This window comes from Hyperolius riggenbachi, chromosome 2 (assembly GCF_040937935.1).
Source record: "Hyperolius riggenbachi isolate aHypRig1 chromosome 2, aHypRig1.pri, whole genome shotgun sequence".
Classification (NCBI taxonomy): Eukaryota; Metazoa; Chordata; class Amphibia; order Anura; family Hyperoliidae; genus Hyperolius; species Hyperolius riggenbachi.
In genome coordinates this window covers 500217158-500243665 of record NC_090647.1, presented here as the reverse complement: position 1 = coordinate 500243665, position 26508 = coordinate 500217158, and the positions used below count along the sequence as shown (strand labels likewise).

General features: G+C 45.2%; 1 protein-coding gene across 1 annotated transcript in view; it reads left to right on the top strand.

Annotated features, from left to right (window-relative positions):
* The first annotated feature begins 207 nt into the window (after window positions 1–207).
* The window catches only part of LOC137547191 (interleukin-10 receptor subunit beta-like), a 35348-nt gene continuing 9047 nt past the window's right edge, over window positions 208–26508 (top strand). The window contains exons 1-5 of the mRNA XM_068270472.1: window positions 208–350; window positions 16830–16959; window positions 19791–19954; window positions 20797–20957; window positions 25888–26038. Coding sequence (XP_068126573.1) covers window positions 305–350; window positions 16830–16959; window positions 19791–19954; window positions 20797–20957; window positions 25888–26038 — 652 coding nt within the window. The 5' untranslated portion in view covers window positions 208–304. The remainder of the gene's footprint in view (window positions 351–16829; window positions 16960–19790; window positions 19955–20796; window positions 20958–25887; window positions 26039–26508) is intronic.

Here is a 26508-nt window from a genome sequence, read left to right as displayed (position 1 = left end):
GGCCATTGTGGCAGGAAAGGCCTTCAGGGAAAGCACGATTGACGAGAAGGAAAGTGGAGAATAGCAACTGAAATAACACAGGTGTTCCCCAGAGCTAACCTAACCGTCCACCTTGTGGCAGCACAGACCTAACGCAAGAGAGTGTAATCTGTCATGTGTCCCCTCCCTCCCTCCTCCCACTCTGCATTATCTTCCTGTACTTTCCCCGAGAGCCTTATAAATGAGGAAGTAACAGTGTCCATAATCAGTGTGTCGATAAACAAAGCAACATTTTAGGGGACATCGGGGACACAAAGAACTGACCATGTACCGCTACTTAGCCCTGGTCCTCCTCTGCCTCAGCAGCCCAGGTGAGTACCTGTTGTAGGCTCCTGTTTACTACTACTGACAGTTAACCAGCTGTATGTCATGACCAGGATTGTCTCTCCTTTATTAGGTAGTTACTGATTGCTCAGCAAGCTCATGGTGAACCAGAACTCATAGAAGTGTGTAGGGAGCTACAAAGGACCAAAAAGCCTCCTTACTAAGATGATATGAAAAACAGAAGTTTGCCTTCTCAGAACAAAAGTTATTTGAGCTCACTCCAACCTGGATAATCGCAAATACCTTCTGTTTTAAGAAGGCAAACTACTATTCTGTAGTGTCTGATACAATGTATATCTCGGAGGTACTTCTGACAGCACCAAGGGGTTCAACCGCTTACTGAAGTATAATTTGCGTGTTTTTGTCACTTTATAATCAGCAAGTATTTTTCGTGTTATTGTAAAAGTAGAGGGTGCGGTTTCCAAACATTAATCAGTGATTGGGGTGTTTGTTTAGAACTCACAGAATTAGGTGTAGACACAACAAGTCTATACAGCAGGGGGGGGTCTTGTGTCTAGTCGCCCTACTCCAGGGGTACCAGTTATACATGTGGTTTTGCGAAGGGAAATGCCATACTGCGTGTGCTGAACCTTTTGTTCTGGGAACTGCTGGGTGTCGGAAATGCCATTGTTAGAGTGCAGGTTACCAGTTCCTCTGCTTTGTGTGCTCCCTGTGGTTCTCAGTACATGAATTGTGGGTATCCATGAGTTTTACAGAGCTACACGGGAATAGTTTGTCACATGAGCAAGTTGTGGTATACAGCGTCTCTCAAAGTGAGTACACCCCTCACTTTTTTTGTCAATATTATATCTTTTCATGGGACAGTACTGAAGATATGACAATGTCACAATGTAAAGTAGTCGGTGTACAGCTTGTGTAACAGTGCAACTCAACACAACAGCCATTAATGTATTAACTGCTGGCAACAAAAGTTAGTACACCGGCTAAGTGAAAAATGACAAAATTCTGCCCAGTTAAACATTTTCTCTCCCCAGGGTCAGGTGACTTGTTAGTGTTACAAGGTCTCAGGAGTAAATGGGGAGCAGGTGTGATATGTTTGGGGTTATTGCTCTCTCACACTCTCAGGGCTCGTTCCCACTATCGCGAATCCGCATGCGTCCAATGCATGCGGATTCGCACATGTAATGCAAGTGGATGGGCCTGTTTCCACTGTAGCGTTGTTGAGGTGCGTTTTTTTCAGCGGTAAAAAAAACGCACAAAAGAGCCAACGAATTCGCCTGCGAGTGGAATGCATGCGAATCGCCGCTAATGTATTTAATAGTAAAAACGCATGCGTTTGTTACATGCGTTTTTACCCGCGATTTCGCGTGCGATTTCGCACCTTTTTCTATTTTATTTTGCCCTGGCAGTGTCATGGTTAATTTCGCATGGCACCCTGCCATGCGAAATCGCACGCGAAATCGCGGGTAAAAACGCATGTGGAAACACATCCGCATGCGTTTTTACAAGCGTCGGAATGCCGGCGAAATCGCGTCGCAACAGTGGAAACAAGCTCTTATACTGGTTACTGCAAGTTGAATATGGCATCTCATGGCAGATAAATCTCTGAGGGATCTTAAAGGGAACCTGAAGTGAGAGGGATAAGGCAGCTGCCACCTTTATTTCTTTTTAAACAATACCAGTTGCCTGGCAGTCTTGCTGATTATTCTGGCATCAGTAGTGTCTGAATTACACACCTGAAACAAGAATGCAGCTAATCCAGTCAGTGGTATGCATTAGTCAACCATAGACATTGAAGTGCTTAGCGTCCTCAGCAACCATAGAAATTGAAGTGCTCAGAGGTTGTATTTTGCAAATAGACATTTGAGTGCTGAAAGGGTTGCTGCAATGGTGGTGGGGGGTGTCAGCCTGTCAGTGCTCAGACCATAAGCCACACACTGTATCAAATTAGTCTGCACGGCTGTCATGAGACCAAGAAAACTTATTTGCTTCAGATGGTGTCAAGTGTTTGTGGCTGCAACCAGATGAGGAGAGCACCACTACTATCTGCGGCAAACTGGCGACTAGTGTGTTTCAAACAAAGACCATTGTTTCCAAGCCACGCCCCACAAAATATGACCAACACGTTATGGATAACTATTTTTTTTTAAATGACCTCTTTAAATCGAAACTGAACTTAGAAACTTCCTGTTGGCTTTAAAAGATACGCAACAGCATAGAAACCTTTTTAAAAAAATGTTTCTTTGTTACAGCTGATACAAATCCTGCAATAAATCTGCAGTGTGTCTACTTCCTGCTTTCATGGAAGCAGACATATTAATATCCTGGCAAGGAAATGAGCAGCGCTACTTAAAAACAGACTAGTGCCTACCTGCAAAAGAGTGCAAGCCCCACTTGTGGGGTCGAATACACACCGAGCATACACATGACCTGTCTACCACTAGAGGAGGATGTTGGTTTCCATTAACAGCTTGCATGCAACCTATTAAGTACTCGTCCCTCCCACTGCAAAGAAGTCAATCCTCCATGGGAGGGGCCTAACACTAACTAAATCCTAACCTATGTATATGCATAGCCTGGGTGCGGCTAATCAAAATCGAAAATTGAAAATTGCGCAAAAGGTGGATCAGCGCAACACCAGGCCGCCTCCGAATGGCCTTCATCAGAGATGCGCTTCTGTTTGGGTTCAAGGTGCGTTTGTAGTTCCTGGGGGGGCTCAGCGCATCTCTGATGGAGGCCATTCGGAGGCGGCCTGGTGTTGCGCTGATCCACCTTTTGCGCAATACTAATATCCTGTGATTTCAGTTGACCTTATCTGCCATGGAAGTCAGCTGACCCAGCTTAGGGCTCAAATTACAATTTGCGATTAGTTACAGATGAGGGGGAATTAGACAGTCTAAACTCTCTATACATACCGGGTGCATTTCTCTCTCTTTTCCTTCTGTCCCCTGTAAGAGTTCAGGTCCTCGTTAAACATATAGCAGTCAGCTCTAACTAGTGTTAAGTAATGTTAAATTGGTGATCCTGCGCTGATCTCCACTTTTAATGGCAGTTCTTTAGCAATTAGCCTGTTTTCCATCTTTTATAAATATTTCATAGTGGAGATACTCATTCCTTTATTTTTATGGAGCAGAGAAGTTAGAGATCTCAGCCCTGCAGCATGAAACTTTCGTGACAATTTTTTTTTTTTTTTTACTTAAAGGAGAACTGTAGTGAGAGGTATATGGAGGCTGCCATAATAATTTCCTTTTAAGCAATACTGGTTACCTGGCAGCCCTGCTGGTGTATTTGCCTGCAGCAGTGTGAATCACACCAGAAACAAGCATACAGCTAATCTTGTCAGATCTGACAAAAATGTCAAACACCTGATCTGCTGCATGCTTGTTCAGGGGCTATGGCTAAAAGTATTAGAGGCAGAGGATCAGCAGGGCTGCCAGGCAACTGGTATTGCTAAAAAGGAAATAAATATGTCAACCTTCATATACCTCTCACTATAGTTCTCCTTTAATCACTTTACTACAACTTGCACATCCACCTCTGACCACTGACTGCACAACTACAGGGGAAACGCAAAAAAAATTAGAATATTGTGCAAAAGTACATTTATTACAGTAATTCAACGTAAAATCTATTAAATTGGAACCCAGGGTTTTTGGATGAATTAGCTGATTAGAGAGTCAGACACTTTGAGCCTAGAATATTGAACATTTTCACAATATTAATGGTCTGAGATTTTGGGGTTCTCATAAAGCTGTAAGCCATAATCATCAAAATTATAACAAATAAGGCTTGAAATACTTTGCTTTGAATGTAATTAGTATTTCATATACAGGTAGTCCCCGGATAACGACCGAGATAGGGACTGTGGCCAGAAACCCACTGGGAGCGCTTTGTAAGCGTGAGTGATTTGAAAAAGCTCTTGGTAATGCAATGCTATGGGGGATTTTTATAAAATCACATCACTCTAGTGGGATCACACCCATAGCATTACATTACTAAGAGCTTTTCAAATCACAAAGCGCTCAGAAAAGCTCTCCTAGTGGCTTTCTAGCCTGTAGGTTCGTACTTATCCTTAAACTCTTCTTAAAGGGAACCTTAACTAAGAGGGATATGACTGTTTCCTTTCAAACAATACCAGTTGCTTGGCAGTCTGCTGATCTCTAAAGGTGGGTACACACGTCAGATAAAAGTCTTTGGAAAATGAAAGATCACAGACCAATTTTACCCCCTTTCATGTAGTATGAGAGCCATACTCTACACAGTCTATTCTATGGAGCTGAACTCCCCATCAGATAAAAATCTTTGCAAGATGCTGCACACAAAGATGCTGTACACATTCAACAGATCAGTATCTGCAAAAGATCTGTTCCTGCAAAAGATCCATTCCTGCAAAATGCATTCATAGTCTGATATCTGCAGATCCCATACACACCTTGTTTAACGGACATTCATCTGCAGATCAGCCAATTATCTGCCGATCTGAAGATCCAACCTGGTGGATCTGATCTGCAGATAATTGTCCGTTAAACAAGGTGTGTATGAGGTCTGCAGATATCATAGATTATGAATGCGTTTTGCAGGAATGGATCTTTTGCAGGAACAGATCTTTTGTAGATACTGATCTGTTGCATGTGTACAGCATCTGTGTGTGCAGCATCTTGCAAAGATTTTTATCTGATGGGGAGTTCAGCTCCATAGAATAGACTGTGTAGAGTATGGCTCTCATACTACATGGAAGGGGGTAAAATTGGTCTGTGATCTTTCATTTTCCAAAGACTTTTATCTGACGTGTGTACCCACCTTTAGGCTGCAGTGGTGGCTGAATCACACACCTGAAACAAGCATGCAGCTAATCCAGTCTGACTTCAGTCAGAGCACCTGATCTGCATGCTTGTTGAGGGGCTGTGGCTAAAAGTATTAGAAACACAGGATCAGCAGGAAATTCAGGCAACTGGTATTATTTGAAATGGGAAAAATCAGCATCCTTTTCAGTTTAGGTTCCCTTTAAAGGCTCGTTTCCACTATAGCATTGCGGAATCACCAGGAAATCACCGCGGACGAAATCACATGCGGGTGCGATTATGCATGTGTTTTTCCTGCGATTTCGCATGCAGTAGTAGGTATGCGATTTTAACCATGTCACTGCCTGTGTAAATTAACATTACTTCCTATGCGAAATCGCGGGAAAAAACGCATGCCAAAACCGCATGCGATTTCCCTATTAAATACATTGAATGCGATTCGCATAGCAGTGTGCGAAGAGCGAATTCTGATGGCTCGGCCGTGCAGATTTTCCCCGCACACGAAAACGCTCCGCACAATGCACAAGTGGAAACAGGCCCATCCACTTGTATTGGCTGTGCGAATCCACATGCGGACAACGTATGCGGATTCGCTATAGTGGAAACGAGCCCTTCGTCGGAACATTGTGCCATCTCTGTCCTCTGTGCCTCCAGTGTCCCTCGCTGTGTCACCTCTCTCCTCTGTACCTGCTTATACAAGTTTAAAAGCATTTTTTCTTGTAGTTTTTGAGAAAATCAATTTTAAAAAAATTTAGTCTCATTTGAAATTTTTTTTTTACTTGTTCCCATGGAAACAAAGAATTCATGCCGTTCATATCGGCGGGTTGTTCGTAAGTCGGCGTTCGTACTTTGGGGACTACCTGTATTAGTTTCACCTTTTAAGTTGAATTACTGAAATAATTTGACACTTGCACGATGTTCAGATTTTTTTGAGTTTCACCTGTATCTCTCACTGCCACCTGCACATCCACTTCTCACACCTGCAAAGCCAGCTCTCATTGCTGTCTGTGCATCAACCTCTCACTACAACCTGCAAAACCAGCTCACACCAACATAAAACCAGCTCTCACCTTCTCACTATAGCCTGCACTGCCACCTCTCATTGCCATCTGCACAACCACTTCTCACTACCATTTGAAAAACCACCTCTCATTGCTGTCTTAACAATCACCTCTAAGTTCTAACGCCTGTACATCCTTTCACTACTGCCTGTGCATCCACCTCTCACTACTGCACAGGTGTACATCCATCTCTCACAACTGCCTGCACAACCTCCTCACTGCAACTTGCAAAACAACCTCTTGTTGCTGCCTCTCACTACTGCCTGCACACCCAACTCCTCTCACTACTGCCTGCACACCCAACTCCTCTCACTACTGCCTGCACACCCAACTCCTCTCACTACTGCCTGCACACCCAACTCCTCTCACTACTGCCTGCACACCCAACTCCTCTCACTACTGCCGCCTGCACACCCAACTCCTCTCACTACTGCCGCCTGCACACCCAACTCCTCTCACTACTGCCGCCTGCACACCCAACTCCTCTCACTACTGTCGCCTGCACACCCAACTCCTCTCACTACTGCCTGCACGCCCAACTCCTCTCACTACTGCCTGCACGCCCAACTCCTCTCACTACTGCCTGCACGCCCAACTCCTCTCACTACTGCCTGCACGCCCAACTCCTCTCACTACTGCCTGCACGCCCAACTCCTCTCACTACTGCCTGCACGCCCAACTCCTCTCACTACTGCCTGCACGCCCAACTCCTCTCACTACTGCCTGCACACCCAACTCCTCTCACCTCTCACTACTGCCTGCACACCCAACTCCTCTCACCTCTCACTACTGCCTGCACACCCAACTCCTCTCACCTCTCACTACTGCCTGCACACTCAACTCCTCTCACTACTGCCTGCACAACCACCTCTCACTACTGCACAGGCGTACATCCATTTCTCACTGCAACTTGCAAAACCACCTCTTGTTGCTGCCTCTCACTACTGCCTGCACACCCACCTTTTACTACTGCCTGCACACCCACCTTTTACTACTGCCTGCACACCCACCTCTCACTACTGCCTGCACACCCACCTCTCACTACTGCCTGCACACCCAACTCCTCTCACTACTACACAGGTGTACATCCATTTCTCACAACCTCCTGCACAACCTTCTCTCACTGCAACTTGCAAAACCACCTCTCAATGCTGCCTGCACAATCACCTCTCACTACCACCTGTGCAACAACCTAAGGGCCTATCCACACTAGAAGGTTTTGCCGGCGATTTCTGCAAAACGCTCAAGCACTAGCGCATTTTATAGTGCTAGTGCTGTAATTCCCTATGGGCCCGTTCTTACTTGGATGATTTGCGTTAATCACCGGCGATTAATGCAAATCGCCAAACGCAAACATGAAGCCTGCACCATTTTCAGGCGATTTCCCGGCGATCCTGTTTCAGTGCTATAGAAGCGCAGAACGCGGGAAAATCGCTGCAGTGTCCAGTAATTTTTTCCACGTTAAATCGCGGAAAAATCACAACCCGCAAAACGTTTTTCACTTTTATGTGTGAATTGTGCCTACAGTTTCAGTCAGAAATTCCACATGAAAGCAGCAACTGGTCAGCAGATTGTAACTTTGAAATGCGTCTGATTTTCCGTGGCCTGAACACACGCTCAACCAAATCACCTGATGTCGTCTGATTTTGGTCCGTTGGATAACACGTACACATGGAAAAACGACTATACAAGCAACTGACAACAGGCGGTTCGCCTGATCCATCCAGCAGATCAACTTGCACACGACTGTTGGGCTGATATCGTGTATTTGGCCACGTGTTGTCGTTTAGTTACATATCGTGTTAAGGGTTTGTCGTGGTGTCGGTCATGTTGTGTTGTTGGCCGTGTACTTTGTTGAACGTGTGCCTTTAGTCCGCTCTGAATACTGACTTGTCTCGCACTTCATGCCTGCCTCAGGCCCCACGCAGGCAGAAAAGCGGCCCAACAGCTCACACTGCTTAACCTCCTGCCGCCCGCGTCACGCCAGTACGCGTGGCCGCGGCGGCAGCCCCAGGACCGCCTAACGCCAATTGGCGTAAGGTCCTGGGGCTCTGTTTTGCATGAGATTGCGCGCATGGTGCGCGCGCATCTCATGCTCGGAGGGCGGAGCTCCGCCCCGCCTTCAGTCTCCGAGCGGCTATTGCCGCTCGGGAGACTGTTAGACGGCGATCACGCCATCTATTTACTAGATGCAGCGCTGCGATCAGCAGCAGCGCTGCACCGGGGACAGCCGTGTGACACGGCTGTCCCCATGGGGGACAAGAGAGCGATCGGCTCTCATAGGCAGAAGCCTATGACAGCCGATCGCCGTAATTGGACGGCTGTGGGGAGGGAGGGAGGGAGGGAAGGAGGGAGGGAGGGAGGGAATAAATTTGAAGGAACAGGGGATTTTAGAAAAAAAAAACCTAACAATAATATTTATTTAAAAAAAAATAAACATGGGGGGAGCGATCAGACCCCACCAACAGAGAGCTCTGTTGGTGGGGAGAAAAGGGGGGGGGGGGGGTCACTTGTGTGCTGTGTTGTGCGGCCCTGCAGCTTGGCCTTAAAGTTGCAGTGGCCAATTTAGCTAAAATGGCCTGGTCACTAGGGGGGTTTAGCCCTGCAGTCCTCAAGTGGTTAAAGTGGACCTGAACTTGTACACAGAACAGAAGGAAATCAGAGAGAAATGCACCCTGTATGTACTTAGGGCTGGTGCACACCAAAACCCGCTAGCAGATCCGCAAAACGCTAGCAGATTTTTAAACGCTTTTTTTTATTTTTATGAGGCGTTTTGCTAGCGTTTTGCTGTTTGCTGCTGCGGTTTTCAGTATAGTAGATTTCATATATTGTTACAGTAAAGCTGTTACTGAACAGTTTCTGTAACAAAAACGCCTGCAAAACCGCTCTGAACAGGCGTTTTTCAGAGCGGTTTGCGTTTTTCCTATACTTAACATTGGGGCAGAAACGCATCCGAAATCCAAAAAATGCCTCACCTTAGCCTGTCTAACTACCTCCTCATCAGTGACAAAGCACAAGTTGTAATTCGATCCCTTTCTTGTGTCAGATGAGTGCCACGGCAGAGAGCTCATTTGGGAACACAAGATGTTAACAATATGTCTGCTTCCATGAAAGCAGGAAGTTGTCAAACTGCAGATTGGTTGCGGAATTTGTATCAACTGTAACAAAGAAATGTTTTTTTTACTTTAAAGGTTATTATGCTGTTGCTTATCTTTTAGAGTTGAGATGATGTTGTGAGTTTAGGTACGCTTTAAGCAAAGTCACTACCAGGGAGTTGACAACCTGGATCCATCAAAGGTGTGAGGAAATCTCAGCAACGAGAACGGATGAGTGGGTCTCCAAGTGGATTTATGCAATTATAGCACTTACCATATTTTTGGGACGATAAGACGCTCTTGACCATAAAACAAACCTAGAGGACAAAATCCAGGGGGAAAAAAAAATTATATACTAAACCTGGTGCATCCATGGTGAAGGGGCATCTTGCGGATTATGCCCCCTTTGTACCTCATGCCACTTTTACCTCTTGTGTCGCTGTGTCCTCCTCTTTCCCCCTTATGTCCTCCTCTATGCCCCTTTGTGTCCTCTGTTTGTCCCCCTGTGTCGTCCTCTGCATAGGCACAGTACAGGGAGTCCCTGACATTGCGGTGGGTTGGATGTTCATTGGAAGGTGTTCACTCCCTGCATTTGGACTATAAGACGCAGTGACTTCTACTCCAAAAAATATAGTATTTTTTTTAACCATAGTAGCAAAACCACAATGTTTCGGCCAGCAGGCCTTTATCTAGTAAACCTTAAAGGCCTGATGTGTCAGGCCCCTCACAGGCCAACATGTCCCTCAGCTGATAAATTAGTAAACCCCTCCTTCCTCCTTTCCCAAATGAATGTGTTCCTGTCACAGTTCACCTTTGTACACTGAATGGTAAGAACGACATGACGTCTCCTGACACCACATTCCGGCCAGCAGCCTGTCACGGCCAAGTTCTTCATGCTGAGAACAATGTGGCCCGTTTATGAGTAATTCCAATCATTCCTCCTTGAGGCGACAAGATGTTCTACAAAACACGTCCAGATGACACGTTCTGCACTTAACTATTTTAACTTCATGCATAAATTAGCAAACAAAAATCAAAATGAGGCTTTTAAGGCCTGTGATAATACATATACATATATATATATATATATATATATATATATATATATATATATATATATATATATATATATATATATATATATATATATATATATATATATATATATATATATATTCATTTTTGTAGATTGTAATTAAATGCTACATACTTGCATATTATTATGGGCCTCAAACCCCTCGTTTTGATTTGTCAATTGATGCTATTTCTTCGCACAATAGAAAACGTTTTAACGTGGACTAACGCACAGCAATATTAAGTCTGTGCAACATTCACAGTGCACACGTTGTGTGTAACGTGTAGCAATATTTAGAAAGTGCTGCTTGCTGTGCGTTTAGCAATAAATCTGCTGCATTGTGTGTTGCACATGCTCAGTAATGTTTAATGTAACGCATGCGCCATTTTCGTTCCATCACTGTGCGATGAAAATGGCGCACCCAACGCAGGGCTAAAGAATGTACTATAACGTCCAAGTTAGTCTTTCAATGCGTTGCATTAGGGGCACGTTATGCGACCTTAATGTCGCATCAAACGCAACTTCCCACTGTGAAAGAGGCCTCAAACACGTATTTTAACATACATTTTAACTTAATGTACAAAAGCATAACATATTTCATAGCTTTCCCTGAAGGGGTTTTAAATAGGAATGTAGTCATGAGGAAGAATAACTGGTCCATCAAATTTTGAAACCTGACTGATGTGTGCAGCAAGTGTGCTACTGCAAGGTTGGGCACAGGCAGACTAGACCGTGGATACTGCATTTATCCTGATTTGTGAATAGTCTCCAAAGCTGCAATGTGGTTGCAGATTACCACTTCATTGATCACTTGCAGTTCACTTTTAGGCCCCGTTCTCACTTACAAAACGCCTTTCACACTTGGGGCGATTTTCCGGCGATCGCGATTATCGCTTCTATAGCACTAAACGCGATCGCCGGGAAATCGCCTGAAAATGGTGCAGGATACAAATTTTTTTTGAGCGATTTGCGTTAATCGCCGGTGATTAACGCAAATTGCCCAATTGAGAACAGGCCCATAGGTTATTATTGCACTAGCGCTTTAAAAAGCTCTAGTGTGAATGGGGCCTTAGAGCTTCTTACACACAAACTATCACTCGCAAGGATCAGGCCTTCATTGATCCATTGGACAACAGTTTGCGGCAGAATGATGTGCAGACCCATCGCTAGCCTAGAGGCTATCGATGCGTCTGTTGCTATGGAGAGGAGTGATGACACATGTAGCGTGACAGTTTGGCTCTGGCTTGTGGGGTGAGTTAAAGTGGACCTGAACTCAGAACTTCCTCTCTGATCTAAAAGATACGCAACAGCATAATAACCTTTAACCTCCGTGGCAGTAAGCCCGAACTACGTTAGCTAGCCGCCAGAGAGGATCACATGGCCCCCGGATGATTTTTAACCACAACTCCGACTCCAAGTCAAACCAGGGTATTTTTGTTTAGAAAAGACATAATAAATATTACCTATGGGAGATGAGGTAAGTATTAGGGAAGTGTAGAAAATCCCCTGGCGTCTATAAATACCATTAAGTGCAATTATGTCTCTCAACCAAAGATTGGAATGTGAAGCAAATTGCAGGGCTGAAAAATTACTGACTAATCCACTAACTGCCTTCTCACCTTGACTGAACACGAACAAGCTGAATCCAGTGCAGGAGAATTGGGCGCAGCAGCGCAGGAGACTTCGGCGCAGCCGGCGCCACCATAGGCCGTAATAGGAATTACGGCTATAGCAGCGCGCAGGGAGTAACTTCAGTGCCGTCAGAAGACGGAGCTGAAGTTGCTTTTAAAACAATAATTCGCCTTCCAAGCCAAATTATTTCATTCCCCACTATCCATGGCTGCCTGGGGGGGAATAGTAATTAACACGGCCGGGACTTGTGCAGCAGCAGGATCAGCCATATACCGGCTGTATCCTGCGCCCAAGTCTCCAGCGCCGTTCTCTCTCGTACGCACTGAACAGATGTCCCAAATTAAAGGATACCAGAGCTGAAGATAGTTTGATAAATGGGGGGGAGCAGGCATATATGGGAAGCTGCCCACTGCTGCCCCTGTTCTCCTCCGACCCCCTCCTTTCTTACCTAAATGTCTCCCGACAGCCTCCTCTGGGTCAGGCATCAGTGCGCTGTTGCAAGGGCACTGCGCACACGCATAATCGTGATGTCATGCAAAGTGTGCAGCCTTGCCAGTGTCTGCGCACTGATGCCCGACCCGGAAGAGGCTGCCGGGGGCATTTAGGTAGGAAAGGAGGGGGTTTGGAGGAGAACGGGGGGAGCGTTGGGCAGCTGGACAGCTTCCCATACATGCAGTCTCCCCCCCACCCCCCCTCCCCATTTCTCCAACTATCTTCAGCACTTGTATCCTTTACCAGGTTTTCAAACTCCTACAGTGGGTTGCAAAAGTATTCGGCCCCCTTGAAGTTTTCCACATTTTGTCACATTACTGCCACAAACATATATCAATGTTATTGGAATTCCACGTGAAAGACCAACACAAAGTGGTGTACATGTGAGAAGTGGAATGAAAATCATACATGATTCCAAACATTTTTTACAAATCAATAACTGCAAAGTGGGGTGTGCGTAATTATTCAACACCCCCCCCCCCCCCCCCCCCCGAGTCAATACTTTGTAGAACCACCTTTTGCTGCAATTACAGCTGACAGTCTTTTAGGGTATGTCTCTACCAGCTTTGCACATCTAGAGACTGAAATCCTTGCCCATTCTTCTTTGCAAAACAGCTCCAGCTCAGTCAGATTAGATGGACAGCGTTTGAACAGCAGTTTTCAGATCTTGCCACAGATTCTCGATTGGATTTAGATCTGGACTTTGACTGGGCCATTCTAACACATAGATATGTTTTGTTTTAAACCATTCCATTGTTGCCCTAGCTTTATGTTTAGGGTGGTTGTCCTGCTGGAAGCTGAACCTCCGCCCCAGTCTCAAGTCTTTTGCAGTCTCCAAGAGGTTTTCTTCAAAGTTTGCCCTGTATTTGGCTCCATCCATCTTCCCATCAACTCTGACCAGCTTCCCTGTCCCTGCTGAAGAGAAGCAACCCCCGAGCATGATGCTGCCACCACCATATTTGACAGTGCGGGATGGTGTGTTCTGAGTGATGTGCAGTGTTAGTTTTCTGCCACACATAGCGTTTTGCATTTTGGCCAAAAAGTTCAGTTTTGGTCTCATCTGACCAGAGCACCTTCTTCCACATGTTTGCTGTGTTCTCCACATGGCTTGTGGCAAACTGCAAACGGGACTTCTTATGCTTTCTGTTAACAATGCCTTTTTTTCTTGCCATTCTTCCATAAAGGCCAACTTTGTACAGTGCATGACTAATAGTTGTCCTATGGACAGAGTCTCCCACCTGAGCTGTAGATCTCTGCAGCTCGTCCAGAGTCACCATGGGCCTCTTAAATGCATTTCTGATCAGCGCTCTCCTTGTCCGGCCTATGAGTTTAGGTGGATGGCCTTGTCTTGGTAGGTTTACAGTTGTGCCATACCCTTACAATTCTGAATGATCACTTGAACAGTGCTCCGTGGGATGTTCAAGGCTTTGGAAATCTTTTTGTAGCCTAAGCCTGCTTTAAATTTCTCAATAACTTTATCCCTGACCTGTCTTGTGTGTTCTTTGGACTTCATGGTGTTGTTGCTCCCAATATTCTCTTAGACAACCTCTGAGGCCCTCACAGAGCAGCTGTATTTGTACTGACATTAGATTACACACAGGTGCACTATATTTAGTCATTAGCACTCATCAGGCAATGTCTATAGGCAACTGACTGCACTCAGATCAAAGGGGGCCGAATAATTATGCACACACCACTTTGCAGTTATTGATTTGTAAAAAATGTTTGGAATGATGTATGATTTTCGTTCCACTTCTCACGTGTACACCACTTTGTATTGGTCTTTCATGTGGAATTCCAATCAAATTGATTCATGTTTGTGGCAGTAATATGACAAAATATGGAAAACTTCAAGGGGGCTGAATACTTTTGCAACCCACTGTAAATACTTTATTTATGGTAGGCATGTTGTTAAAATAGGACAAACTTAGGGCTGGATTCCACTAGGGCTGGTTCGCAGTGTTTTCCTGCAGGCAATTTCAAATGGGGAATCACAGCCAATTCAATAGGCTGCTTCCGAGTTTGCATGTGAGGGAAAAAAGCTGAAGCACTGCAACAGATTTTCGGACGACGCATCCGAAATAGGCCCTTAATTAGCAGGATATGTTTAAAAGTGATATTAAAAAGATCAAACTGAATCAGAGAGAAAGATGTGTCTCTTGGTCGATCTGCCCATAGATCGCTAGTTACCAGCCTGACGTCACTAACTAGATGCCTGCCTGATGTCACTAACTCCCCTCAGGAGTTTACAGTCTAATCCCTGCCTCATATCACTGACTTTAGGAGCTTGCTTCCTAACCCTCTTCTCATGTCACGAAGGATGACATGAGACAGTGATTAGACTGTAACATACTAAGGACAGTTAGTGACATGAGGCAGGGATTAGACCACAAAATATTTTTACTTGGAGGTGTGGCCCGTATTGAGGGGTGGAGTTTAGGGCGCCAGAATACCTGTGCCTACATGGTCCTGAGTTTTAAATCCGGCCCTGCCTGTTTTGCACTAGATTTGCTCCAATTCTCCTTGCCCTTGTTTTGATAAATCTTCCCCAGTGTATTTTGCAAAGTTTATTCTGCTGTCAGTAGCTGCATGTTCAGAGTTTCCCAGTATCCTCCTCCTCCTCCTATGCATAATGGAGAAGAGGCGCCCTGTGAGAATGAGAGCGCACCAACTAATGGAGCAGTGCGACTGGACAGGTGAGCTGCTATGCTGCTAAAAACAGTGCAGGGGAGCACAATAAAATTGAGGGAGGGGGCGAAACAGTTGGGTTCAGAGGGGCTACTTTTGCCCCGGCCTCCAGGACCTCATTGTGGCCCTCCTGGCTCCTGCAGACCTGTTCAGAGCTGCTTGACAAGGACAGCAAACCACATAAGAAGCGCAGCTATAGCCAGAAATATTACGTTGCAAACGAGGTCTTAGGCCTCATTCACATTATGAAACGCAGATAGCCATGTGTTCAGGACGAAACGCATGTGTTCGCCTGTTATCTGTGTTTCCGTCCGTTGTGCTTCTGATCCCATTCATGACACTGAATGGGTCAGCGCTTTCATGTGGAATTCCAATAAAATTGATTCATGTTTGTGGCAGTAATGTGACAAAATGTGGAAAACTTCAAGGGGGCCGAATACTTTTGCAACCCACTGTATATTGCACGTTATACATTTGAATAGGAAGAAAAACGCGAAACGGCCGTCGCTTGGCCCACCTCAGTCCCTCACCTCCCACCTCTTCACCAGCAGTCTGTTTACCACGCATCAACATTGTTGTGAGTACAGCCCGGATTGAACTGTAATCACTTGTTGCATTAAATTGAATTATCTCAGGACGCAAGGTGCACTCCTCTTCTCTTCATCTATCCATATGCATATTGCACATTATACGCCAGGGGCATAACAGGAGGGGAGCAGTCCGTGTGATCGGAGCCCAGAGCAGTTTTTGCAACCCCCAACTACTAACCTTCCCTTCCTCCAATACAGGGGACTATACTGCAGATCAGGTGTTTTTGTGGCTGTACTTGTTATGGGAGTGAAGATCATGATGCCACACTTGTTTTATAACCCTTGTGAGATGGGCCCCAAGGCCATAAAGGCACCAAAGGGAGGCAAGGTAAGGGATGTGACCATTGGTGGACCCCATCCAAGTTTTGCCAAGGCCTTAAAAATAAAATAATATATTTGAGTTCCCACACAAGATAGAGAAGTGCCTGTTTGCTGGTAAATTTAAGTTCCGTTTTCCTTTTAAAATGACACGTTATCCCGGCTAATGTCTATAAATGTGTTGCGGAACATGCTTGTTGTTGCTGTGGTTTCACTCTGACGAAAGACCTTTCCTCACAGCTGTGCTGTTTCTGATTCAGTAACCTGTGACTGATCACCCTGTGCCCCGTCCCTGTCGCTCCTCCTGCCCTCATCTTGCTTTTATCTTATTCTGGTTATAGTGTAATGCTGGGCACACATGGCGCGATAGTTGTTATCAATCGAGCCGCTGATGACTCGATTGATAATATTCAACCTGTCCGATCACCGCGGCGGATCGACACCGCGCTCGATCCCCGCGGGTGCACAATGGAAGAAACGAGCGGCTGATAAGGAACTGCCTGCGGGGACAAGCAGGAATCGATCCACGCACCCGCGCGGACGAGCGGGGACGCGCCGGCATTGAGCCAGTGGCTCGATTCCAGCGCATAAACGCCCCGTGTATGCCCAGCATAATGGAGTCTTGTGAGAGGTATTTTTACCACAAAGCTTGAAATGTTTTTACAGTCTGTGGAACAATGAGCTGTACAGAAGTTAGATTTGCATTATGTGAACCGGTTTTTTAACATTCTTTGTTCTGTGGTATGTTGCAGGATTTGGACAAGTGCCAGAGCCCGTCAATGTCAATATAGATTCGCAGAACTTCCAGACTTTTCTGCAGTGGAGCCCGCCTCCTGGCTTTGGGGAGGAGGAAGACGTGACGTATACCGTGCAGTATAAACTGTAAGGCTCGGTTTTATTCTCCTCTATAATAAAACATTTTTAACGCAGTCCAGTGTTCTAATTGACAGTATGCAGCAACCTGAAACCCCGCCCCATTCCCAGCCTTAAGCAGATGCAATAGCTGCTTGTTGGCTGCACACAGTGTCACCTCCTACACAACATCCCTTGAATGAGTACTGGGGGAATTTGATCATGTGATCACATACTGTATATTCAGCTCTGACTTCTAGGCAATGAAACACACATCAGGAAATGACAAATATAATGTGTGATCTTCTCTTGCAGTCTGACTCCATATACAGTTTGCAGCTCATGAGACATTAATGGGAGGGCTATAGATCGCAAGAGGTTATTTTCTCTGCCATGACTGTGGTCACACAGTCTGATGACTCCAATGAGTAAGAATTAGTCAGATTCTCCAATACTTCTGCTTTCTGGTACAAATTATTAACCAGTGGCGTAGCTTAGAAGCCATGGGCCCCGGTGCAAGTTTAGCATTGGGGCCCCCCAAGCATGCTATAGATAACAATTGATACAACACATAAAAAACAATCAAGGACAACCACAGTGTCAGAGGTACAAGAAGGGGATGGGAAGCAGTGTGTTAATGATCACTACTATTCAAATCAACTATATGGCCAGGTGCACACCAAAAACCGCTAGCAGATCCGCAAAATGCTAGCAGATTTTGAAACGCTTTTTCTTTTTCTGTAGTGTTTCACTTAGCATTTTGCGGTTTTGTGTAGCGGTTTTGGTGTAGTAGATTTCATTATGTATTGTTACAGTAAAGCTGTTACTGAACAGCTACTGTAACAAAAAACGACTGGCAAACCGCTCTGAAGTGCCGTTTTTCAGAGCTGTTTTGCATTTTTCCTATACTTAACATTGAGGCAGAAACGCATCCACAATCCAAAATCTGCAGCAGCCCGGGAGTATGTGTTTCTGCAAAACGCCTCCCGCTCTGGTGTGCACCAGCCCATTGAAATACATTACCCTAGCGGATCCGCAGACGCAAGCGGATCGCAAACCGCAGCAGAACCGCTCTGGTGTGCACTAGGCCTAGAAGTGAATATTATCAGCACAGGACCAATAAAGAGCTAATACTTTGTTTGAGGGGTGGGTCACTTGGGCCCCTCTAGTCCAAGGGCCCCGATGCGGTCGCTACCTCTGCACCCCCTATTGCTACGCCACTGTTATTAAAGGCTGATTATCCGCGTCCCCGGCCGCAATAGCGCCCTCTATAATGCTATTGCGGCCGGGGACGCGGATAATCAGCCGCGTTCCCAGCCTGTCGGCCGGTGATGGCCAAACCGGAAGTGGCCGCCGGCGAGACCAGGTGCATCGGAGGGACACGGCGAGGGCACCGTTCAGCTGCAGGGGGCTGAGGGGAGCCCCGGGTGAGTAAAAGTATTTTTTTTCATCAGACTTAAGTATTCCTTTAAGACAGAGGTACTGTATATGGAGGCTGCCATGTTTATTTCCTTTTAAGCAATACCAGTTGCCTTGCAGCCCTGCTGATCCTCTGCCTCTAATACTATTAGCCATAGCCCCTGAACAAGCATGCAGCAGATCAGGTGTTTCAGACTTTAAAGTCAGATCTGACAAGACTAGCTGCATGCTTGTTTCTGGTGTTATTCAGATACTACTGCAGAGAAATAGACCAGCAGGGCTGCCAGGCAACTGGTATTGATTAAAAGGAAATAAATATGGCAGCCTCCGTAAACCTCTTACTTCAGTTTCCCTTTAACACTAGTTGCTTGTCCATTTGGGATTACAGCTTGAGCAGACACTGGTCCTTTAATCAAACTAGTAGATACAGAAGAATGAAAAGTGCTTTGTAAAGAAATGAACATAGGATTAAAACTGAAGATTTTAACCCCTTTGGGACTGGAGGGTCCTTAAAGGCCCATACACACGTCGGATTTTAGCGAACGACCCGTCGTTTGAACGTTCCGTCGTTCGGACGTTTCCGTGTCAAATCCGACGTGTGTACAGACTATCGTTCGGGTGATAAGACTGGTTACCAGCGATCCGCCTGGCGGATCAGAGTTGCCCTTTCCCTGTTTGAGCATGTGATTGGCTCACAGTAATCATGGGGTCAGGAGCCAATGAACGGGATACAAAGCTCTGCTGTCACTGTGACAGCAGAGTGAGCAGGCTGCAGCGTTGCTGGATTGGCAAGAGAGATGGGAACAGTGTGAGTGCACGGTGGAGAAGTTGAAATTGATGTCCTGGCAGGCTTAAAGGGACCCTGAGCAAAGGTAATGAAAGCAAATCTGGACTTACCTGAGGCTTCCTTCAGCCCCCCGTAGTCCCTTGGTGTCCTCTGGGTCCCCACTGTTGTCCCGCTGGCGGCTCCGTAAACCTGGCGACTTCGGCTGCGCAGGACCCTTATGGTGACGGGCGCGATGACGCGCCAGGTGCCTGGACAGGCAACACATGCGTGACTTTGGCCGAAGTCACCTGCTTACAGAGCGGACCCAGAGGACGCTGAGGGACCTTGCGGGCTACCGGGCTCTGGTTGATTTGCTAGCTTAGCTCTGCCTCTTTGGCTAGCTGCACTCTGGTGAGACTTAAGGTATCTCTATATATATCTATATCTCTATATCTATATATCTCTATACACAGTATTGCTAGCTATTTTCCAGGAATCAATGCAGCCACCATCTGAGGCATAAGGGTCCATAGAAACAGCTGGGGATCAGATAGTGAACCACTGTAACATTAGCACAGGCTACACTTGCATCCTTCTCTTACTTAATGGCTGGGAGTTTTCGCTACATACAACTTTAAACAACCATACACTAAAACTATGACTTACTTTTTTGCAGTAATACGCGCAGAGCTGGGATTGACTTCAGTGACATCTGTGTGACTCAGGACCTGACCTGTGACTTATCTTTCATCACTTATTCCTTCATTGCAAGAGTGAAAGCTGCAGTGGGCAACAGTGAGTCCGGCTGGATTAATAAAGCATTCGACCCCTATACAGAAAGTAAGTATGAGATAGATATTCATTTTAGTGTTTATATAACGTTGTACAGAGTACATTGTCTTGTCACTAACTGTCAGAGGGGCTCACAATCTAGTCCCTACCATAGTCATTTGTCCATGTATGTATTGTAGTCTAGGGCCAATTTAGGGGGAAGCCAATTAACTTATCTCTATGTTTTTGGGATGTGGGAGGAAACCGGAGTGCCTGGAGGAAACCCACATAGACACGGGGAGAACATACAAACTCCTTGCAGATGTTGACCTGGGTGGGATATGAACCGGGGACCCAGTGCTGCAAGGTCACAGCGCTAACCGATAGATAGATGTTTTCATCAATTATTTCTGATAGCTCAGCCGAGTTGAAAGGCCAATTTCAAGAATAACTTTATTTAGTTTTAAAATGTTTGGAAAGCATTTAGAACTAGTGAGGATTTTGCATGATTACAATAACTTTTCACCTACTCTCACTATGGTCTAGTATGACCCAGATGAGAGATGGATCCCTAGAGCCTAGGTAAATTGTCCAGAGGTCATCTTTAGTATAGCAGACAGTTATCTAAGTCTAAGGTAGCCAGTGGTTTTCATTTGAAAAACTGCAGTCATCACGAGATTAACTCACCTTAGATCCTGCAGAGCTCATGCCTTGCAGTGGTGACAACTGAAAGGCTGACTGTAGGTGAGTTTGCAGCAGATATTATGTACACAGCAAGGACTGTGAATAGTCACCGTCCCCCCCCCCCCCACCACCACCACCACCACCACCACCACCACCTCCTTTCCGTTCTGAGGAAAGCTTCTCCATTCCAGGCACTGACTGTTGCAATATATTCTTTCCTTCCCCAGCTCTGATTGGTCCTCCAGACATCAAGGCTTCCTCCAGGTCTGGTCACATTGACCTTATTTTCTCTGGTCCGTATATTTACTACCCAGCGTACACAGTGAAGGAAAAATATGGAGAACTTGACTACAGAGTGGAGTATTGGAAAGAGTCAGATCCTTCCCATGTAAGTAATGGATGGCACTGAATTCCTCCTGTTATAACCTTGGATGTAAACATCTTCATATTTTAGATACATCTGAAAGAGGAACTGTAGTGAAAATAATGTAATGAATAAAAATGCTTATTTTCTCACAATATTAATTTATAAGTTTAGTATCTTGGAAACAGTTGTTATTTCCCACAATGCAACGTGGTTCTCAGACAGGAAACTGCCATGACATCACACTGTGGGAGGGGTTTCACCACAATATCAGCCATGCAGATGTCCCTGATGATCTATTGCTTAGGCGTGTGCTCCTAAGCATCCCTATTTTTTACAGCAACCCCACTCTTACTTATGCATCCACCCCAACAAAAGGCACCAGCTCTCCTCTTGCATGTGCAGTCAGTTTTACTTTTCCATTTAAAACTCTCTCCAGTCTCCTCTAGGCTGCAGCCTATGTGGCCTTTTCACAATCTGGGCTTAGTGGTCTCACACATCAACAAACACATTCACACTTTAGAGCATTTCTGGTGAGAATCTACACATACATAGTTACATAGTTACATAGAGAATCTACACATACATAGTTACATAGTTACATAGAGAATCTACACATACATAGTTACATAGAGAATCTACACATACATAGTTACATAGAGAATCTACACATACATAGTTACATAGTTACATAGAGAATCTACACATACATAGTTACATAGTTACATAGAGAATCTACACATACATAGTTACATAGAGAATCTACACATACATAGTTACATAGTTACATAGAGAATCTACACATACATAGTTACATAGTTACATAGAGAATCTACACATACATAGTTACATAGTTACATAGAGAATCTACACATACATAGTTACATAGTTACATAGAGAATCTACACATACATAGTTACATAGTTACATAGTTACATAGAGAATCTACACATACATAGTTACATAGTTACATAGAGAATCTACACATACATAGTTACATAGAGAATCTACACATACATAGTTACATAGTTACATAGAGAATCTACACATACATAGTTACATAGAGAATCTACACATACATAGTTACATAGTTACATAGAGAATCTACACATACATAGTTACATAGTTACATAGTTACATAGAGAATCTACACATACATAGTTACATAGTTACATAGTTATTTTGGTTGAAAAAAGACATACGCCCATCGAGTTCAACCAGTATAGGTATACATGTGGGGATACATGTATCCCCCCATGTCAGCTGCCTCTTCCAGAGGTCTTTGGCTGATGCTTCTGTTGTCTCCATAGTAGGACCCTTCCCATTGGTCCCCCTACTTTCCATAGAACAGAACAGGCTGCTTGGCTGGAAGATGAGCAGTGGGTTTGTTCAGTTGCTCACGAACAATCAACAATAATCAAAGGTGTCTATATATTATTGAGTTTGTTGTAGATAAGGTAAAAGATCTAGATAAATATCTAGTTGATGGTGTGCCACCTAGCAATAGGAATGCCATGTACATACTGCTGTGCTCATGGCGGGAGGTAAGTATGACGTGTGTAATTTTGTATGTTTATTTTGACTTTTAATTTTAATTTCAGGTTTGCTTTAAACAATGCATATTGTCTGAGGCCTGGGGCACACCAAAAACCGCTAGCAGATCCGCAAAATGCTAGCAGATTTTTAAACGCTTTTTCTTATTTTTCTGAAGCGTTTCAGCTAGCATTTTGCGGTTTTGGGTAGCGGTTTTTGTGTAGCAGAATTCATATATTGATACAGTAAAGCTGTTACTGAACATCTTCTGTAACAAAAACTACTGCAAAACCACTCTGAACTGGCGTGTTTCAGAGCGGTTTGCGTATTTCCTATACTTTACATTGGAGGCAGAAACGCCTCCGCAATCCAAAAAATGCCTCAGCCCGGGAGTATGCGTTTCTGCAAAACGCCTCCCGCTCTGGTGTGACCCACCTGTGAGAAAACGCGGAAAAGCGGTTTGCAAGCGTGGGCCTACATCTGATAGTATGGCTAGACGCGGAGAAACCGCCGCATGCCCTGATAGCGGTGCGACTGGTTCCGCGTCCAGCGAGGCGGGTGGTTCACAACACATGTCTGGTGTGGCTGGGACTGATAGTCCACACAGGTTCAGGACGCGCACGCGCGCTGGGAGGCAGAACTTTTATGACAGCCAGAAGCGAGTCAGCTGACCAAGCCGGTCAGCTGACGTTGCAACCAGTTCCCATTGGTCCAGCACTTAGGGGAGGCACTGGATAGCGCTGTACTATATATACTGGGTGCTGGTCATTCACTGGTTGTCTGCAGTTGCGATCACTACGTGGAAGCACTCAGACCTTTTGTCAGAATCTGTGTTGTTATTCTGTTATTATTTAGACTAGTTCCAGGGTGTTGATGATCAAGGACCTCACACCCAAGTCTAGGAATCTGTATTACCATTCTGTTATTATTCAGACTAGTTCCAGGGTGTTGATGATCAAGGACCTCTTACCCAAGTCTAGGAATCTGTATTACCATTCTGTTATTATTCAGACTAGTTCCAGGGTGTTGATGATCAAGGACCTCACACTTAAGTCTAGGGACTTGTGTTACCATTCTGTGTATATATATATATATATATATATATATATATATATATATATCAGACTAGTTCCAGGGTGTTGATTATCACGGAGCTTACACCCAAGACTAGGCATTGTTTATTATCTGTTATGACTTTCTGCTTTCCTGACCACTCTTCTGATCACTGATTCGGCACCTCGCTATATCTGATACTCTGTTCCCAAACCTTGCGTTCCTTAGGATTACCGAATCAGTCTCCTGTCTTTGTACTTTGTCTGTCCGTGTGTTGCCGACCTGGCTTGTCCGACCTCGAGAACTATCTTCTCCCTTAAAGGGGAACTGAAGAGAGAGGTATATGGAGGCTGTCATGTTTATTTCCTTTTAGACAATACCAGTTACCTGGCAGCCCTGCTGATCCTCTGCCTCTAATACTATTAGCCATAGCCCCTGAACAAGCATGCAGCAGATCAGGTGTTTCAGTGATTCAGACTTATAAGTCTGATCTGACAAGACTAGCTGCATGCTTGTTTCTGGTTTTAATCAGATACTACTGCAGAGAAATAGACCAGCAGGGCTGCCAGGCAACTGGTATTGATTACAAGGAAATAAACATGACAGCCTCCATATACCTCTCTCTTCAGTTCCCCTTTAAGAGTTAGTTCACAGATCAGTCAGTGACATCCTGCCTTTGGTGTCACTCACGCTCTGGCCCTTCCTACCCCTAGCCTGGCTCCTCCCTGCGGGAGAGTCCCAGGTTACTGGAAGGTACTTGTTCTCCAGGACCGTATTGCCTGCTGCCCTGATACCTGTTCCCCAGGTATTCTCCTCAAAGTATTACAGTTGCACCAAACACTCATATTACTCAGGTATCCAGAGGTTAGTGATATATCTGATTATCGGTGATACTGCAGATCATCAATAATCAGGTATATATCTGCATTTTTGGTGATGCTGCAGATCACCAATAATCAGATTCTTTCTGTGTTACACCGATCGTTACACCACCCCATTGAAATACATTACCCTAGCGTATGCTGCAAAAACGCCTGAAAACCCGCTCGGTGTGCCCCAGCCCTGAATGTCCGGATGATCTTCTGCCTTTAATAATTTTATCTATAGCATAGACCCTGAACAAGCATATGTAGATCAGCTGCTCTGAGTAGAGATGGTCGTAGTCAGCCAACTTCGCTACGCTGGAACTACGCGTATTTTTAGGCAAATACGCTTCGAAATCTACGGCTCCGAAATCAGCCACTTCGCTACGTTAGCATACCGTAGAATATGCATTAAAATACGCAAGCTTCACGTATTGCGTAGCGTAGTTGATGCGACCGCTTATGCCCTTATGCGGAAAAATTTCCGCAATAATCTGCTAACTATGCGCATACACAAACTAATATAAGCATACATTCCAACATCCAATGCGAAATTGTATGTGTATAAAGGGCAATAAAATTTCTGCGCATGCGCAATGACCCATATAAATGCAGTTACCGCACGCGTAGTTGACTTCGCAATACATATGTCAACTACGCATAGCGGGCGAAGCTACGCATAGCGGGACTACGACTACGCGGAAATGCGTACGTGTAGTTCTTAAACTTCGCCTACGAACTACGATGCGTAGTTGCGTACTACGATGCATAGATTTGCGCTGGCGTAGTTTACGAGCAACCCTGGCTCTGAGTGAAGTCTGCCTGCATTTGCCGCATGCTTGCTTCGGGTATGTGATTCAGACATTTCTGCAGCCAAAGTGATCAGCTGTGCCAGACAACTGGTGTTATCAGTAACAGGGCCGAATTTACAACTTAAGAGCCTCTAGGCACAGGTTTCTGGCACCCTAAACTCCACCCCTAACACTGGTAGTATTCTTCAGTGTTTTAAGGGTCCTCATCAAGCAAGGACCCGTACAACACAGAAGAACGCCGCTGATATAACCGTTATAATGCATAACCACCACTAGCAGGGCCTGTACCTATGCACCAGACAACTGCATTGGAGTGAGGGAGGGGCCTGAGGACATATACACCACAGGGTAGGAGCGCAGCAGCGGTGTCTCCGCATCAGGAGGGAGGAGGAAAGGGTCATTTGGGGAGGGGATCAGTCTCTCTCACATAAAGCGCCTGTAGGCACAAGCCTACAGTGCCTTAAGGTAAATTCGGCCCTGGGTATTGTTTAAAAGGAAATAAATATGGCAGCTTCTGTGTGCCTCTCTCACTTTCGTTGTCCTTTAACCAGCATCAATCAGGAAAGCCCAGGTTTCTAGTAGATGCACAGTATATACAGTATTTAGTTTTCAAAGAAGCTCTTGTAAAGTACCTCCTCTGCTGTGATTGAGATTGTGTGCTCAGTGTAAAGAGAAATCTGCATTCCATTTCAGGTTATGAAGCTGACCACAAATAAAAACACGGAGACACTGAGTGACCTGGATCCGTGGACATTGTATTGTCTAAGAGTCCAAGCTTATATTCCCGGGTATGATAAGGAAGGACAGTTCAGCTCAACAATATGTGAGAATACTACAGATGATGGTAAGTATTGTTATTGTTACACTTTGCCATTGTAGATCTGACTTGCAGAAGGACCTTTTGTGGCTTGGGCCTATAACTGGCTATGGCCCTGCCTAGGAGAACTGACGGAGAAGCATGTGATCAGTCTGATCAGATGATAGATTTGCTGGTCATGGTCATTTCTTAAACCAGGAAGTCATCATCACATACAAATCAAAGCCTTACTGATCTACCAGCTGATCAAACTGATCACATGCTTCTCTGTGAGTTCTCAGGTTGGTGCACCAAGTACACCTGAGGTTTAGCAATAGAAGGAGAAAAGATGGGCACAGCTGCATAAAATACCCTTTATTGTGGCTGGGTAGACACAATGGTCACAGCAGTGGGGGGGGAGGAAGATGTCCGACAGCTGTTTCCCAGGGATTAACCCTGTTTCATTAGACATCTTCTTTCTCCCCACTGCTGTAACCATTGTGTCTCTACCCAGCCAC